General features: G+C 53.5%; 1 protein-coding gene and 1 long non-coding RNA gene across 2 annotated transcripts; both read right to left on the reverse strand.

Moving 5' to 3' along the window:
• Nucleotides 1-5,637: 5,637 nt before the first annotated feature.
• LOC119470415 lies at nucleotides 5,638-13,397 on the reverse strand. Its single transcript, XR_005199319.1, has 3 exons — nucleotides 13,345-13,397; nucleotides 11,768-11,999; nucleotides 5,638-7,908 (listed from the first exon to the last, which is right to left on the reverse strand). It is a non-coding gene; the product is annotated as an uncharacterized LOC119470415 (long non-coding RNA).
• Nucleotides 13,398-13,604: 207 nt separating this feature from the next.
• FOXL2 (forkhead box L2) lies at nucleotides 13,605-16,524 on the reverse strand. Its single transcript, XM_017523699.1, has one exon. The coding sequence runs from the start codon at nucleotides 16,110-16,112 to the stop codon at nucleotides 14,982-14,984; it is 1,131 nt and encodes a 376-aa protein (XP_017379188.1). The 5' UTR covers nucleotides 16,113-16,524; the 3' UTR covers nucleotides 13,605-14,981.
• Between the last annotated feature and the right edge of the window lie 55 nt (nucleotides 16,525-16,579).

Consider the following 16,579-nt stretch of genomic DNA (forward strand, 5'->3'; position numbering starts at 1 on the left):
CTCAGCTTACTGCAACCTCCACCCCCCCAGGTTCAAGCAGTTCTCCTGCCTCAGCCTCCCAAGTAGCTGGGATTACAGGCGTGCACCACCACACCTGGCTTTTTAATTTTATTTTATTATTTTTAATTTTTAGTAGAGACGAGCTTTCACCGTGTTGACCAGGCTGGTCTTGAACTCCCGGCCCCAGGTGATCTGTCTGCCTCAGTCTCCCAAAGTGCTGGGATTACAGGCATGAGCCACTGAACCTGGACTAGGACAAAGCTTTGATCAGTATTTGCCAGCTTGGCTGAAGGGGTAGAGTTTATCCTCTTTGGCCTCTAGAAAATGTGTCAGACCTCCTGGTTGGGAACCCTGAAGCACAGGCCTGTGGGTGGGGGCAAGCAAAATCAGTGTGATTCAGTTTTTTGGGGAGTTCTGAGACTACCCTGGCAAGCTGGAAACCCTGGAAAAGAAGGAGCAGGTGGTTTATAAGGGTCTGGGTGTCATTCGAAGCCATGGGAGCCATCCTTTGTTCTGATGCCTCAGGATTCCCAGAAAGGCAAGTTTTTAAAAAAAGGAATTTCACATAATATTTATGTCAAGAAGTTTAGAAAATGTCAAATGTGAATAATCATGGCATCTGAAATTTGGACTAGGGTATGTCCAATTTAGATGAAAACAAGCCATGTGCAACCCATTAGATTTTAATAGTTTTCCTCTTAATTGGTTATTTTGAAGCTGTATCTTTAGCAAATGGATCAACTGGCTATAGGTTCCCTATTTAGTTATTGCCATGGTTCTTTTTTGGGGGGAGAAGTCTCACTCTGTTGCCCAGGCTGGATTGCAGTAGCGTGATCTCAACTTACTGAAACCTCCGCCTCCCGAGTTCAAGCAATTCTCCTGTCTCAGCCTTCTGAGCTGGGATTACAGACATGTGCCACTATACCCGGTTAATTTTTGTATTTTTAAGTAGAGACAGGATTTTTCCATGTTGGCCAGGCTGGCTTCAAACTCCTGACCTCAGGTTATCTGCTGCCTTGGCCTCCCAAAGTACTAGGATTACAGGCGTGAGCCACTGCACCCAGCCATGGTTCTTAACCCTAGCTGTCCATTGGAATCACCCGCATTGCTTTAAAAAAAAAAAAAAAAATCCCAATGCCCTGGCTACACCCAAGATGTGGAGGTAAGGCACAATAGCTTTTTTTTTTTTTTTTTTTTTTTTTTTTTAACTTTTATTCTCTTTTTCAATTTTTCTTATACCAGGAGGTGCTGAAGGAAGTGGCACAATAGTTTTTTTTAAGGTGCCAAGGCAATTTTGGAGGGCAACTAGAATAAAAAATCCTTGAGCTATTGATTGAGTGGTTGGAGAGGCTAGACTGAAACAAATAAGACTTTCTGGGGTGTCTGCTTAGCCTCTCCTGAGTGCCATGACTGCCCTCTTCCCACAAGAAGGGACCATCAGAAGCTACCAGAAGACCCTCTTCCTCAGCTCCAGTTGACAGGACTGGGGTGTACCTCCAGGACAGTACCTGACCCAGGATACCAATCAGCTTTCTCACACAGAAAGATGGACTTGGCATTCAGAAATTACAGCTATGACTGGGGCTCCTCTCTCAAATGGAGCAGAGGAGATACCTGGTCAGAGCAGCAAGAAAAATTGGTTCTTGCCATCACCTCAGCCCCTGTTGCAGCACAGCCCTTCAGGAAGTCTGGCTACCACCCTGCCTGGGGCTCCAGGAGTCACGCATGAATCCTTATAACTTCCCCCCGACCCCAGCCACCTGTTTGGCTGGGATGGGTTTATGTTACTTGTGACCAAAGAGGCTTGCCACGTCCACAGGCAATAGCACAACAAAAGCACACAAAAACAAATAATATATTCCCTTCCCCCACCACACTTACACCCAAACTCCTTGTAATTCCATGTGGTCCCAGCCGAAGACTCTTTGGAATCTGTATTTTCTGGAGTCCACCTGGAGAAACCTGTTTTCAATTCAATTGAGAACTGCAGTGGTTCCCCAATGTGGCTCCATAGGCTTCTTCAGAATCACCTGGAGGAACTACAGATAATGCACATAAATTGCCAAGCGCCATCTCCAGAGGCAGAAGCTGTTTAGTTTGAAGAGGATCTTGAAGTCTGTGTTTTAAAAACATTTTCCATGAAATTTTGATGTGTGGTTGAGTCTACTGGGATCAGACTGGTTGGGTTAATTTTTTTTTTTATTTTTTATTTTTTTTATTTTTTTTTTTTTGAGAAGGAGTTTCACTCTTGTTACCCAGGCTGGAGTGCAATGGCACGATCTCGGCTCACCTCAACCTCCGCCTCCTGGGTTCAGGCAATTCTCCTGCCTCAGCCTCCCGAGTAGCTGGGATTACAGGCAAGCACCACCATGCCCAGCTGATTTTTTATATTTTTAGTAGAGACGGGGTTTCACCATGTTGACCAGGATGGTCTCGATCTCTTGACCTCGTGATCCACCCGCCTCGGCCTCCCAAAGTGCTGGGATTACAGGCGTGAGCCACCGCGCCCGGCCTTGGGTTAATTTTTTAAAAATTAAATTCCTCGCCGGGTGCGGTGGCTCAAGCCTGTAATCCCAGCACTTTGGGAGGCCGAGGCGGGTGGATCACGAGGTCAAGAGATCGAGACCATCCTGGTCAACATGGTGAAACCCCGTCTCTACTAAAAATACAAAAAATTAGCTGGGCATGGTGGCACGTGCCTGTAATCCCAGTGACTCAGGAGGCTGGGGCAGGAGAATTGCCTGAACCCAGGAAGCGGAGGTTGCGGTGAGCCGAGATCGCGCCATTGCACTCCAGCCTGGATAACAAGGGTGAAACTCTGTTTTAAAAAAAAAAAAAAAAAATTAAATTCCTCTTTAACTTCCTTCCTAGATGGAGATGGTGTCACTATCAACATATCATTTTCTTTCTTTCTTTTTTTTTTTTTTTGAGATAGAGTCTCACTCTTTCTTCCAGGCTGGAGTGCAGTGGCTTGATCTCAGCTCACTGCAACCTCTGCCCCCTGGGTTCAAGCAATTCTCCTGCCTCAGCCTCTTGCATAGCTGGGATTACAGGTGCCTGTCACCATGCCTAATTTTTGTATTTTTAGTAGATGGGGTTTCACCATGTTGGCCAGGCTGGTCTTGAACTCCTGACCTCAGGTAATCTGCCCGCTTCAGCCTCCCAAAATGCTGGGATTACAGGCTTGAGCTACCGTGCCCGGCCTGGCCTTCAACCTATTATTTCTGGGAGATGGATTTTGGAGGCATTTTGTCTGGGAGATGGATATGAGCCTGGTCTGTGGAGGAACTAAACAGAGCCCAGTGAGTTTCAGGCTCGTGGGAGTGCATGTAAATATCAATCAGGCCAAAGGGACCTTTCCAGGTTGGCTGCTTGAGCTGGTCAAATGAAGCAGATCATTTACTTTGCCTTCTAAGCTCTGTAGTCACCACCAAAAGAATTAAAAAAGCATGTGTGTGTGTAAGGCAGAAAATGTACCTTTTACTCTAGAAACAAAAATATCATTTCTGACCCAACAATAGCCGGATCCCTGTGAATGAAGGGTTTGCATATTTTCCTGTTTTAACGGTCCTAGTATAAACAGCCCAAGCCCAGGCCTGATTGTCAGAAGGTCCTGAGCAGCCCAACCAGAATGCTGGAAATGACTCCTTCAGCCCTGAGGACCTGGATCCGGCTTAGCGCCAGGATTTGGGCTTGTGTTTAACAGTAGCAACGGGGTCAGGAGTTGAGGGAGAGGGCAATTGCAGTGATCCCCAAGACCACAGCTAATGCCAGAACAACAGCAATAGCAGCTGCAGGGGCAAAAGAAGCCATAGCTACCATGTATTGATGATTTATTTGTACAACCCCAGGCTAAGTGTGTCATTATTTATTTGAATACTTACAAAAGCTTGATGTGGTAGGCATTATTATTCCAGTTTTCAGAATGAGGTTCAGGGAAGTTGAGCAGGTTTTCTGAGGTCACACAGCATTTAAGGGAAAGACATAGGATTATGTGAAGGCATGTTTGAGTCCTAATCATTACAAGACACTGCACACAGTAGCCCAGGTCACAAACATCATTTTGTGTGCCCGTTGGGGATACAGGGCTTTGGTTCTAGAAGCAGGCCAGGACACCTCTTCAGACACATTGCTGGTCCCTGCTTTTTTTTCAAGGTGTCTGTCCCACCACCCCACCTATACTGGTCTCCAGCAGAGGGAGATGGCTGGTAGCAGGGGGTAGAAGGCCCTCTTCTAGATCAAGGCAGTCCCTAATTTCTGGGTTGATTTTTTTGTGTCCTGAGAATGGGACCACAAGTCATTTGTTAGGCTAGCAAAGGACTCAACATTGGCTAGGTACAGTGGCTCATGCCAATAATCCCAGCACTTTGGGAGGCTGAGGTGGATGGGTCTCTTGCAGTTAGGAGTTCAAGACCAGCTTGGCCAATGGAGTGAAACCCTGTCTCTACTAAAAACACAAAAATTAGCGAGGCATAGCTGTGGGTGCCTGTAATCCCAGCTACTCAAGAGGGTGAAGCAGGAGAATCGCTTGAACTCAGGAGGCGGAGGTTGCAGTGAGCTGAGATCGCACCGCTGCATGCCAACCTGGACGACAGTGTGAGACTTCATCTTAAAACAAACAAGAAAAGAACAAGAACAACAGCAACAACAAATTAAAAAGAAAGACTCAACATTTATTGATCAACTACTGTTTATATATTTACAGATCCAGACTGATCCAGGGAGCTTGGCTTAAGGAGACTTTCCTGGGCCTAGAACAGATACTTGGTGCTGGTGTATAACAAAATTATGCTTCGTCCAAAGGATGGATTATTAAGCAATAATTGAAAACTATTTTTCAACGAATAAGATAAGGAGAAAAACCCTATGGTGAAAGGTTAAAACAGGCAGGATACAAAGCTGCAAATTTTATGTGTATGTGTTAATTATAAAAATTAGACTTATTTTAAATGAAATATATATTTAAAAAAGACTGGAAGAATGCCATCAAAATGTTAACCGTGGTTACCTTGTGAGAGGATGGATGGGATTGTTGTAGTGTTGGTGCTTTTTTTGGGTGCATTTTAATGTTTTATTTTCCCAGTTTTCTTCAGTTTGAATTTGTGAGGGGGGGAAAAGTGAAAAGGTGAAAAGTCCTAATACCTACCACTGGAAATGCATAGATATGATGACTACGTAATTGTTACCCCATCCTGTCTCGAATGGATGCAGCAGGCAAAAGTGTCTCTTCGCCTCACTGCCTGAAGCTTATTTCAAGGGCAAGAATGGAAGCCTCTGGAATCAGTTCCGTCCTGTCCCGGCAGAGCCTGAGCGAGGCCTGCGCGGTGCGGGTAGGGAGCCGCCCCCTCCGGCCGTCGAGGCGCTCTTCATTTGGTTGGAGAGGCGAGTGCACTGCAAGAAATAGAGGCAGCCAAGCGCCTGGGCCACCATCAAGCGGAGTTGAAAGGGGCGGGGGGTAGCCTTTTTTGGGCGTAGGTCGGGACCCGTGGGCGCCAATCAATGCTATAGCGCAAAGGGGTCGAGCACACCCTGGGGCCACGACCGGAGTCCCCAGGCGTTAGCCTGTGGCTGTGCCTGGTTGGCCGCAGATCCCCATGGGCGCCGCACAGCGGCTGGATTGCCAGCGCAGAGCTCCGGCTCGGGTGTCGACGGGGAGCAGAAGTCTCGGATTGAGAAATACGGGAGGATCTCGTCAGAGGCTGAAGGTGCGGCCGCCATTCTGGGGACCCAGCGAGAATGGGGTCGCCAGGCTTTGCGCGAGCCCCTCCTGTAGGTGCAGCTCCTGGGCCGCCGAGGGAGGCGGCGGTAATGTCGCCCCGCACCAGCAGAGGGCAGCGTCGAGGCCGTGAGCCCGTACGGCGACCTCGCCGAACCGCGGGGCTCCCTTCCAGCTCCTGGACTCTGCGGGGTGGTGAGCGGCCTTGGAGCCCAGGGACCAGCGACCTCAGTCTGCCGGAGCCCGGCGCCGAGGCCCAGGGGCACCCCCTAGATGTGGTCAGACTACAGCCCTTAGGCAGCCTCACTCTGAGACGGCAAGGGCTTAGAGGGTGGAAGGGGACCAGTTGCCTCAGAAGGGGTTAGAAAGAAACAAAACCCAACGCACACGGAATTTGTTCTCAAGCAACAGATTCCAAGCGTGTAGAAACTTTTTAAATGATGCTGGTGAGAGCTATGAGAGTCTTCGCGTTCTTGGCGTGGGAAGTCGGAGGGTAGTAGCGGGATGGCTCCTGACCTCACGGGAGACGTGGAACAAGAGGGACCAGCGATCCGTGCTGGAGACAGAGGGACTGTGGGCCAAGGATCCAGACACACTTAACTGGGGATTCCAGTCCCTACTCTGGCCACTCAGTTGGTGTTGAACTGGAGCAACTCACTGTACCGCTTTAGCCTCCGACTAATCACATCTGTAAAATGGGCATGGAGGGCTCCGGGTCTTGTAGGGGCGCTAGGGATTCGAGATAGCAGGAACTGCCTCACTGCTCCGGCAACCCTGGGTTCCTGGGTTTGCAGCTGGGCTGAAAGGATCCTTTCATCGCACGTTTGCCTGACGTGGCTGCTTTAGAGACCAAGGCCCTCCAGGCTTTGCAACCCAGTTGCGCGTGGGCAGCCAAGGCCGTGGAACCGCCGGGATCGCCTCAGCAGCGCTCCGGCCAGCTCTCGACTTCCCCCCTTGGGCATCCTCTCCAGAAGACAGCGCTTATCAGCACACAAATTGAGACCCCTACACCCAGGCGCGGTGGGTCTCCCAGGAAACCTGGTTAAGGGCCAAGGACCGCCGGACCTGAGGTCCCTTGAGGCGCTAAACAGACCCATTTATGAGCACATTCAGCAGACACACCCAAGTTCATTTGGCTGGCCTCGATCTCTCTCAGAGTGTGTGCACACGGGCACCCATTAGCTTCTCTTGGCTGGTTTCCTCATCTGTAAACTTAGAAAGCAGAGTATTTCCCGGGATGATTGTGAAAATCATGCCCAAGCTGAAAAGGCCTGTGTAAATGCGTGGTGTAATGATGATTTATGAGCAGCTAGCCCTGTACGTGTCTGCAGGAGCCAGCAGGATAGATGCTGGAAGGTTCTACAAATGTGTGCACATACACATCACGTATGTGTAAAGGTGCACACCTGTCCCTAGACACATGCCGAATCCACACACATATGCGTATACGAGTGGCTGAGAGTGAAGGGGCCAATACAGGGTTCATACAGGACATCATCCTGCAGTCTTGCGCGTGCACACTACGCCATCAAGCACAGCTGTCTGTGCCTGGAGACACCGCGTGGCACCGGAGGAGCTGCTCAGCTGACCCATTTCTTCCGAGCTGGGTTGGTGCCACCCGGGCAAGTAGGATCTCGGGTGCTGCTCTGGAGCGCGGAAAAGTCCGGATCCGGGTCTGCTGGTCAGCGCTTCGGCGCCGCAGGGCTTCTTTATCTCTCATCTGCCCGCCGGGGAGCGGCTCCAGTTTCAGTGGGAACCAAGACCCCCAGCCTGCCGGTGGGGGAGGGAGCAGAGAAGGAGGCCACTCCCGGCACAAGAGGGTGCAGGGCCCCACTCCCCAGGTCTGTGGTCCTTTCTTTATCTCCCCAGGTCACACCCCCACTGAAAATAAAGAAGGATTTCTCACTCATTCAGGTCAGGGAAGGCGGCCCAGGGACCCCCTGCCCTACAAGTCATGGTGAGGGGAGGTGAAGCCAGGGTTTGCCTCCGCCTGGGGGAAAATGCGGCTGCAGGGTCTATTTGGGCTGTAGCGCTGGCCCGGGGCCCCAGGACGTGTTAAGGTGTGCGTGGGAGGCGGGCAGCGTGGCTACCGAAGAGCCCTCCATCACCGCACCCGAAGGCCGCTGGACCCGTCCCCCTCTCTTCCTTCCAAGGGTTCTGAACTGCGCAGCACTCGCATCACCCAGAAGTGTCTGCGGAGAAAATGACCTCAGGCGTAAGCCCAAGGCTGCCGCCCGCAAAGGCAATACCCTGTAGGCTGGTTTCCCCCGGGACCTAGGTTTTTAAGTCACCGAAAGCGACAGGGCAGGGTCACAAACAGTCTCTCGCCTTCTCTGCAGACTCATTCGGCTGACAGGAGGATGTAGCGCGGAAAATTCGAGGCCGGGCGCTGGAGGAGTCTCCGCGGCCCGGAGAAGGCACAGAGGCGCCCCTGAGAGGCGCAGCTGGAACAGACGATACGCGGGTTCGGATCTGGCCGGCCAACCGAGCCCAGCGGTCGCGAAAGCCAGAGTCGCCACAGAGGCTGAGCACGATTCCATTTCTGGGGATCGGTCCGGCGGGGAACCACAGTCCCTAACGCCTCCGGAGACTTTAAGTAGGAAAACATAATGCTGGTGGGAGCAAGGTCCAAGGAATTTAGTGGCAGAAGCCTTTCAGGGGAAAGGCAGATCCGTGCCTCCTTTGAGCCTGGGGGTGGGGACAGCCCCTGGCCTTGTAGCCCCTGTTCCGGGGATCCGCTGGGCCCACCAGTTGGAAACCTCCCTATATGGGGTTGAAAGTGGCCAGTGGGACTGCCCCGCTGCCCCTCCCTCGGGATTCCACAGGGCCCTGACCCAGCCTTTATCTCGGCACGGTCAGCAGTCGCGGGGGCTTCAGGAAGGAGGACAAAGGCCCGGTGTCACTGCGGGCGGGGGCTCGGTTTCCTGGCTCTCTGCTCACACTCACAGCCTTTAGCGATTGTTCGGGGAAGATTTTTAAAAATATGTGTCGAATTTCCTTTTTTTCTCTTCTAGAAACAAACAAACAAAAAAGGCAAAAGGCATATTCCCCTTTGCTCTCGTCCGTAGAGATTAAAGTTTCCTGGGATTCTGCCCTTTTTTTTTTCTTTGACTGCCTAGAAATACTTTCTCTCCCTTGTACATAGAGGAAAATGAGGGGAATGGTTTTTTAAAACTCGGCTTGATGCCATTATTATTACTAAGGACAAACGGGCAAGGTCCCAGTGTGGGTGATCGGAGTCGGCCTCGCGCCGAGGCTCTGCGGCCTCTGCCCTGTGCGCTCAGCACCCCTGGGGTGATCAGGGCCCCTGAGCATTTGCCCGCCGCCCCACCGTCGAGAGCACCCTGTGCCTAGACTGGCCGACTCATTGTCCCCCGAATTTTGTTTAGACCTAGCAAAGGGTACTCGGCCCGCGCCCCAGGACCTGGGCTTGCAGCGCCGCCAACAGGCCCGCGGACGCGAGGCGCTAGCGACCAGGCAGGGGTCTCTCGGCTGCGGGCAGCTCTTGCTCCCCACCCGCGGGCGGCGCCTCTGTCGCCTGCAACTCGGCCCAACCCGCTTCCTGCGTTTGCCCCTCAGGTTTCCCGTTTCTCCACAAAGGCCTAGGGGAGCCTCGCCCACAGGCTGACCCTGCAACCTCTGGCCCGGTGGCTACCTTCTGCTTTTCTGAAAAAGAAAAAAAAAATCAACCAGTTGAGAGAGGCGCGTGAGGACTGGAGGCGCCGGCCAGAGAGCCTGTGAGTGGGGCTGCGGCTGGCCCCAAGCCCCTGGGTCGGTGCCGCTTCGCGGGTCAGCATGGCCTTTCTCAGAGAAAAACTCCTAAACATGTGAAGACCGTTTTGGGCGGCTCAACATCCACCGTCTGTGCCTTCATGGCTTAGGTATTCGCCGCGACGGCGACTGCGCCTCACTCTCACGGTCAAGGGGCTAGGGCAGGGTGGATGCAATCGCGTGTGCCTGGCCCAACGAAGGTGCTGGCAGGGGTGCCTGTGGCAGCTGGGTTAGGAAGTCAAGTCCTAGAAAGTTATTACTAAAGGTTCTTTTTTTCCCTTCTTTTCTTCTTCTTCTTTTTTTTTTTTTTTAAATGGGGAAGGGAATAAAACATTATTGAGCAACTACTATAAACTGGTCACTTAAAAATTAGGAAATTTAATTATTTTAATAATTCCAATACAAACACGTATGTATTTCTATTTTATAGAGGAGAACACTGAAATTCGAATGGGTATTTTGGCCAAGGTTACACAGTTACTAAAGAGGACACCAGGCTCCATCCCAGTTCTTCCTGGCTGAACAGGCCCCTGTCTGCCCATCCTGCACAGGCCACCTCCCGGAAGTGACAAGATCCCAGAGCAAGCTTTTCATAGCTCAGCACCAAGCCTGTGCAGCAAACAGCTGGCACAGCAGCAGTTTCTGTGGCACAGTCTGCCCACAGCTCAGTCTGCGTTTCCTTCTACTGCAGGCTCCCCCTTACCATGCAGCTCCCTTGAGCATCTGTGGTAGCTAGGCTCAGCTGCTGTCAAGTCTCCTTTTAAAATTTCTGAGGCATTTCGCCCCACAGATAGCTGGATGACCTCTGGTTGGTCTCTTCTCTTCTTAGGACCTGAGATTCCTCAAATGTAATTTTGGGTTCCTAGATCCAAGACACTTTTTTTATGACAGCCTGGAGCCCTCTCTCCAGAAAACAGAAAGTTGCTAAGACTGCTTGGGTTTAAGAATCCTTAATTCCTGGTTGTCTCTAAGCATGGCTCTTAGTCCCATCCCTTTCCCATCTTTTCCTGTGGGTCCCACAGTCTACTTCAAGAGTAGGGGCTGCCACACAGTGGTGGCAGAACTGATGAGCGGGGCCCAGGGTCATCACTGGGTTAGATCTGCAGAGTGGGGACACTGCAGGGGTCCTGAGCCTGATCAAGCTGCTTCCTGGCCTTAGACTCCCCACCCAGAGGCCAGGAATCTGGTCCAGCGATTCTGTCCATTAAGCCTGGCTCAGGCCTTCATAAAGGGAAGAGTTCAGCTGAGAGCAAACTGTCTTGGGCCAGACCCAGATTCCTGTCCCATCTTCTGCTTGTCCAGCTGCATGAAGCCTGGGAATGGCCCCAATTTCCACCCGCCACCAGGGGGCTCCGTGTAGCCTGACCTCCAGCCTTGGCTTTCTTGGCTTCCTGGAAACCCCGGCCAAGGCTGGATGCACCTAACCTGGGAATGAAAGGTCCAGGGCCTCTTGCTCATCCAAGCCTCAGATGTGGAGCAGCAAACTATTTACTGATGCAAGCCGGAAACAGGCTATGGATACCCTCCGGAGTGGGGTACAGGACTATCTCCAGAGCTCCATAGGTCTCCTTTCCACAGTCCCTTGGGGCATGTACTTGAGTGGCAAAGATTTCTCAGGGTCCCTCTTGAGAACAGGATACCCCCCCCACCTTTCCCTCAACTAACCCACTTACTCTGACTGGGCAATTTTAGTTAGGTGAAGGTGACTGTAAGAATTTCTGTGTAAGTGTGAGGAGGGTGCTCATACTGTCAGCAGTGTATGAGGATGTTTACACCCAACACACACATACTCTTCATGCAAGAACAACTCATTACCCAGGACCTTCAGAAACTGGCGGGGTACTTGTATTAAACTCTATTTACATTGTATTTACACACTGACCAACATATATACATACACCCACATGAGCCAGCCATCTAACCAGACTGTATATGCTGAGGCATAATTGCTATATATCAGGAACTCTCTAAATACGTTTACCTTCACTTAGGGAATTGCTTAAATCAGCTTCTATAACAGAAACTCAAAAATGCAAAGAGAGAGAGAAGAGAAAGGAAATGAAAGATAAGAAAGCCTACCATTGAACTAAACTTTTGGCACTGGGGAAAATGACCAAACTTAAGAGCCTTGGAGAAACCCCAAGGGCTGGAATTAGACAGATTTTTCCTATGGGCATCCATGGGGAAGTGGGGTATGATTTGGTTCCCTTCTCCTATCTCCTGCAATCCCTGTGTAGACCCGGGAAACCCTCACTGAGTCCTTCATTTTGTCTTCCTTACTTGGTGAGGCTGCTAATCCCTTCCCAATTTTGGGTGCCTTTTGCCTTTCAGTTCTCAGGGGAGGAGACAGGCTTGTCCTTCATTGCTGGCCCCCACCAACTTCTCCGACTCACTGCAGGTGAGCTGCTACCTGCCCACAAGGGCTTGGCCCTTGAAGGTTCCCTCCCTTGCTTTCTCTGAGACAGCAGCTGGGGGAGTGCTGACAGCCAGCCTCAGAACAGGGAGCCTCTGCCTGATGAAGCGAAGGCTCTGTCCACATTCTTTTATTTTTCAGCAAGCCAGGAATACATACCCACAAATGCACACATCACCAATGAGGTATAAATGCCACACACTGTAGTCCCAGTAAGCACTTTCTAAGTGTTAGCCAGATGGTTATTACAATGCCGAAAATATATGCCCACTCTGCAGGCAAATGACAGACACACACACCTCCCACCCTGTCACCAGTATACAACTGACACTGTACATACACATTTGCAGCAGATACAGACTACACAATTGCCCATGAGCTACCTTTTTCACACTAGAGAAAGCACAGACACGCACATGGCAGGCTGCTTTCTGTTCTGCAACTCCCCTTAGCCAGACAGTGGAGCAGCTGGGCACCAAAGGCACCCAGACACCAGGCCTGGCTATCTTCTAGGGCTCCTGTCCCCAGCTGAGCCTCCCTCTCCATCCTGCTCCTGCCAGCTCCTGGTAGGCTCCAGTCCCAGTGTCGGGGTGATGCCCCCTAAAAATCCCCGCGGCTTAGTCTCCTGCCTTGTAGCCTTCCGCAGGATGCCTATTGGGGGGGGACAGGGGGCATTCTGAGCAGGAGCCACTTGGGCTCAACTACATATAACAGAGCTACCACCCTGAGGTTCCTATGGCCTGACCACTGGAGGGCTGAAGTGAGAGGCCTGCAGGCTCATTCCCTTGGTGCCCAATCTCTCCTGGCCCACCAGCCGGCCTCGACCTGCCGCCACACTGCTGGCCAGGCCCCGAAATGGATGGGGGCAGTGAGAAACACACAGCTGGGTGCCGGGTCTAGTCCCAGCTGAGCAGCAGCCCGCAAGAATCAGCTGATCTATCCCATCAGAAGTCGGAAGTCATCTATCCCATCAGAAGACTGAAGGCCGACCACCCCCTAATCCGCCTGGGAGAACCAGATTGCAACCAGGTCAAACGCCTGTGTGCCTGCGCGGAAGCACGGATCTTAATTCGTTATTTGAACATCTCAGTAAAGGAAGAGAGAGAAAGAAAAAAGACTAAATTTCTGCAGCCACGAAGTATGTTCAATCCTTAGTGAAACCTCCAAATCGCCTACCCCTATCTCAAGGTAAATGAATTCTGACTATTAAAAATAATAAAGCAGTCACTCCTCACATTTGTACAGGGTTTAGCAGCTTGTATCGCATTTCCACAACCAGAATTTTATCTATTAATACTTGGAACAAATTCTTGGCTGTTATAGTTGACTCAAAATCGAAAAGTACGAGAACAATAATAAAAACACAGCCAGCGCATAAACTTAGTACAACTGCCTATGAGGTAGAATGCAAACTTGAATGGGTACAAAATAAAACAAGTCCTACCTATAGTAACGCTTTGTGAGCGAACCGCGGCAGAAAGTCTTTCTGCTGACGTTAAACAGCTGCAACGGGCCAGTGATGACACTGAAAACAAACAATCCCCAGGAAAACAAAGCAGCAGCGACAGCCACAAACGCCCGCCACCCTGGTTGCTCTCAATCCTTGTTTAGCTCCTTCTGAAAAAGATAAAATTTTGCTGAAAGTCTCCCACTTTTAACTAGCTGCTGAACTAAGGCGCGAAGGAAATAAATAAGTCCGTGTTCAAAGGAAGAACAAAAAATTTATTCGGAAATCGACCAGGCAAAAAACAAAAACAAAAACACAAACAAAACAAAAACACAACAAAAGTGCTCTAGTTTTCTCTAGAAAATTTGGTCCCCCAAATGACAAACTACAGGACAACCAGGGCTACGGTTTTCGGGCTGGGCCGGCTCGGGGCCACAAGACCGCCTAGGTCGGTCGCTGTCGGGTTTCACATTTCTCCTTCCCAAGGTGGGAGAAGCAGGACGTTTGAAAAACAAAAAGCAGGAAGGACGAGCCGTCCCTGCAGTGAGGGCCAGGCAGGCAGTCATCTCCCGGGATCCAGGACTTGCATCGGAAGATCCGGGGACATTTGTTTCTGACTTTTTTTCTTCAGATAGGGAGCGGGTGAAAACTTCCCCAAATGGTAGACGAAACCGTCTTTTATTGGATATATTCTCCTACCTCTGAACACAGCTTTTTGAAGGCCCGACAGGAACTCTAACACAAATCTTCCAGAAGAGAAGATGAAGAATACTAAAGCTTTTGATTTTCATGTTTGGATTTAGCAAACTCCAAGGCCACAATACTTCCCCGGTTGCCCGGTGAATGTTTTTTTCCTTAAAAAAAAATTTTTTTTTTGGATACTCTCTTAAAAAGCCCCACCGATCTTTTAAACAAAACGTTAGCCAGCCGCCGGGCCCGGAGGTGCCCGAAGCGCCCAGACGGACAGCGGAGGACAGGCAGCCTCCCTCTGCGCGGGCCCGTGGTGTAAACCAAGCACAGGCCTCAGAGCCGGGCTGCCCCGGCTCCTGCTGGTTCCCAACCCCTGCAACGCCTAGTGGGCCCCGCGGCAAACAGCTTCTGAACACCTTCAAGAGGGTTCGCGGAGCAAACACACAAATTGGTCCGTCCCTTTCTCCCGCGGCGCGGGTCCCGCCGCCAATCCAGTCCGGCGCGTGTAACCACAGACTGCACGGCAGTCGGGCGGGGAACGCCGAGCGCTAGCGCACCGACCTGTGAGAGAAGGCCAAGAGGTCTGCGCCGCCGACGCCGGGTCGCACCTCGGCCCCGGGCGCTTTCTGCGGTCAATTTGGGCAGGAGACGCTGGGGCTCCGGAAAGAGAAGAGCCCAGCAGAAAGCGCGCAGAGAGGCGGCTTCAGGCCGGGGGAGTGCAAGGGCATAGAGGTCACGGAGGTGAGCACAGAAGGACAAGCAGAGGGACAAAGAGGGGCGAGAGGAGCTGAGGAGAGCGAAAAAGCACAGAGGGACCCTGGGCGCTGAATCTAGAGGCGGCCCCAGAGGGTGCGAGGTCCGGCTGGCGGCGGCGGCTGCGACTAGGGCCGGCGCCGCGCGTTCCTGCATCCTCGCATGCGTCCGCACTGGCATGCGGTGGGCTCTCAGAGATCTAGGCGCGAATGCAGGGCGCCGGTCTTGCTGTCGTGGTCCCAGTAAGAGCAATGCATCATGGCGAGCTCGGGCTGCCGGGCGCAAGCGAACTGCAGGCCGGGCGCACTGCTGGGCGCGGGCGCCGGGGGCGCGGCGGTGGCTGGGCTGGCCGGGCTGAGCTGGCCCGGGGGCGGCGCGGCGGCCCCGTGGTGCGGTGGGGCTGGCGGCGGTGCGGCGGCCGCGTGCAGATGGTGTGCGTGCGGAAGCGGGTGGGGATGCGGCGGAGGCGGGGGCGCGGCCGGCGGGCCTCCCAGGCCGTTGTACGAGTTCACTACGCCGGGGGGCAGCGCCATGCTCTGCACGCGTGTGTACGGCCCGTACGAGGCGGCCGGGCCCGCCAGCCCCTTGACCACAGCGGCCGCGCCAGGGCTACCCGGGCCCGCGGCCGCAGCCGCAGCCGCCGCAGCGGCCGCGGCCGCCGCCATCTGGCAGGAGGCATAGGGCATGGGTGAGGGAGGCTGCGGCAGCGGCCACGAGTTGTTGAGGAAGCCGGATTGCAGGTACTTGGGGGGCGCCAGGTAGCCGTAGCCGTCGGCCCCGGCGCCCGCCACGCCGCAGCCTCCCGCGGCGCCTCCGGCCCCGAAGAGCCCCTTGCCCGGCTGGAAGTGCGCGGGCGGCGGCCGGAAGGGCCGCTTCATGCGGCGGCGGCGCCGGTAGTTGCCCTTCTCGAACATGTCTTCGCAGGCCGGGTCGAGCGTCCAGTAGTTGCCCTTGCGCTCGCCGCCGCCCTCGCGCGGCACCTTGATGAAGCACTCGTTGAGACTGAGGTTGTGGCGGATGCTATTTTGCCAGCCCTTCTTGTTCTTCTCGTAGAACGGGAACTTGGCGATGATGTACTGGTAGATGCCCGACAGCGTGAGCCTCTTCTCGGCGCTCTCGCGGATCGCCATGGCGATGAGTGCCACGTACGAGTACGGGGGCTTCTGCGCCGGGTCTGGCTTCTCTGGGGCTGTCCCACCGCCACCCCCGCCGCCCTTGCCTGGGCTCGGTGGCGGCGCTTCTGACTCCTTGACTGCGCGGCCGGTCTCTGGGGCCAGCAGGGCCCCCGCGGCGTCCTCGGGCTCGGGGTAGCTGGCCATCATGACAAAGCCGGCGCGCCGCGGCCGGGCCGCCTCTGCTCTCCGCTCCAAGCGCTGGCGCGGCAAAGAGTTGGGGTTCACGAGTCGGCTTGCGGCCGAGTCTCAAACTTCTGGAGACTGCGGATGCCGCCCGCGCTCGCTCGCTGGAGGCCTCTCGCTGCTCTCCCCTCTCCTTCCCCTTCCCCTAGGGAGCGGCTGGCGGGAGTGGAGCTCAGCCTCTGGCCATGGGGAGTCCGCCCAACAGAGAGGGGCTCCGGCCTCGCCGCCCCTCCCCGCCCAGGCCAGTCCCCGCCTCGGTGGGTTTTCTTTTCTGCGCTCTTCCCCTCCCCCCGCCCCCCGGTTTCCCGAAGCACGACCCGCGTCTCTGGCGGAGCAGCCTCCTGGAGTCCCTAGTGCGCCAGGAGCCTCGCTCTGTTCTGATTCGTATGGGCTCCACCAAGTTCCGCTTGCGTCAGGCGCCTTCGCCCCTA

Source organism: Cebus imitator, unplaced genomic scaffold (genome assembly GCF_001604975.1).
Source record: "Cebus imitator isolate Cc_AM_T3 unplaced genomic scaffold, Cebus_imitator-1.0 Scaffold30, whole genome shotgun sequence".
NCBI lineage: Eukaryota > Metazoa > Chordata > Mammalia > Primates > Cebidae > Cebus > Cebus imitator.

Coding starts and splice junctions, on each gene's coding strand:
- FOXL2 (XM_017523699.1), bottom strand. CDS start 16,112: ATGATGGCCAGCTACCCCGAGCCCGAGGACGCCGCGGGGGCCCTGCTG.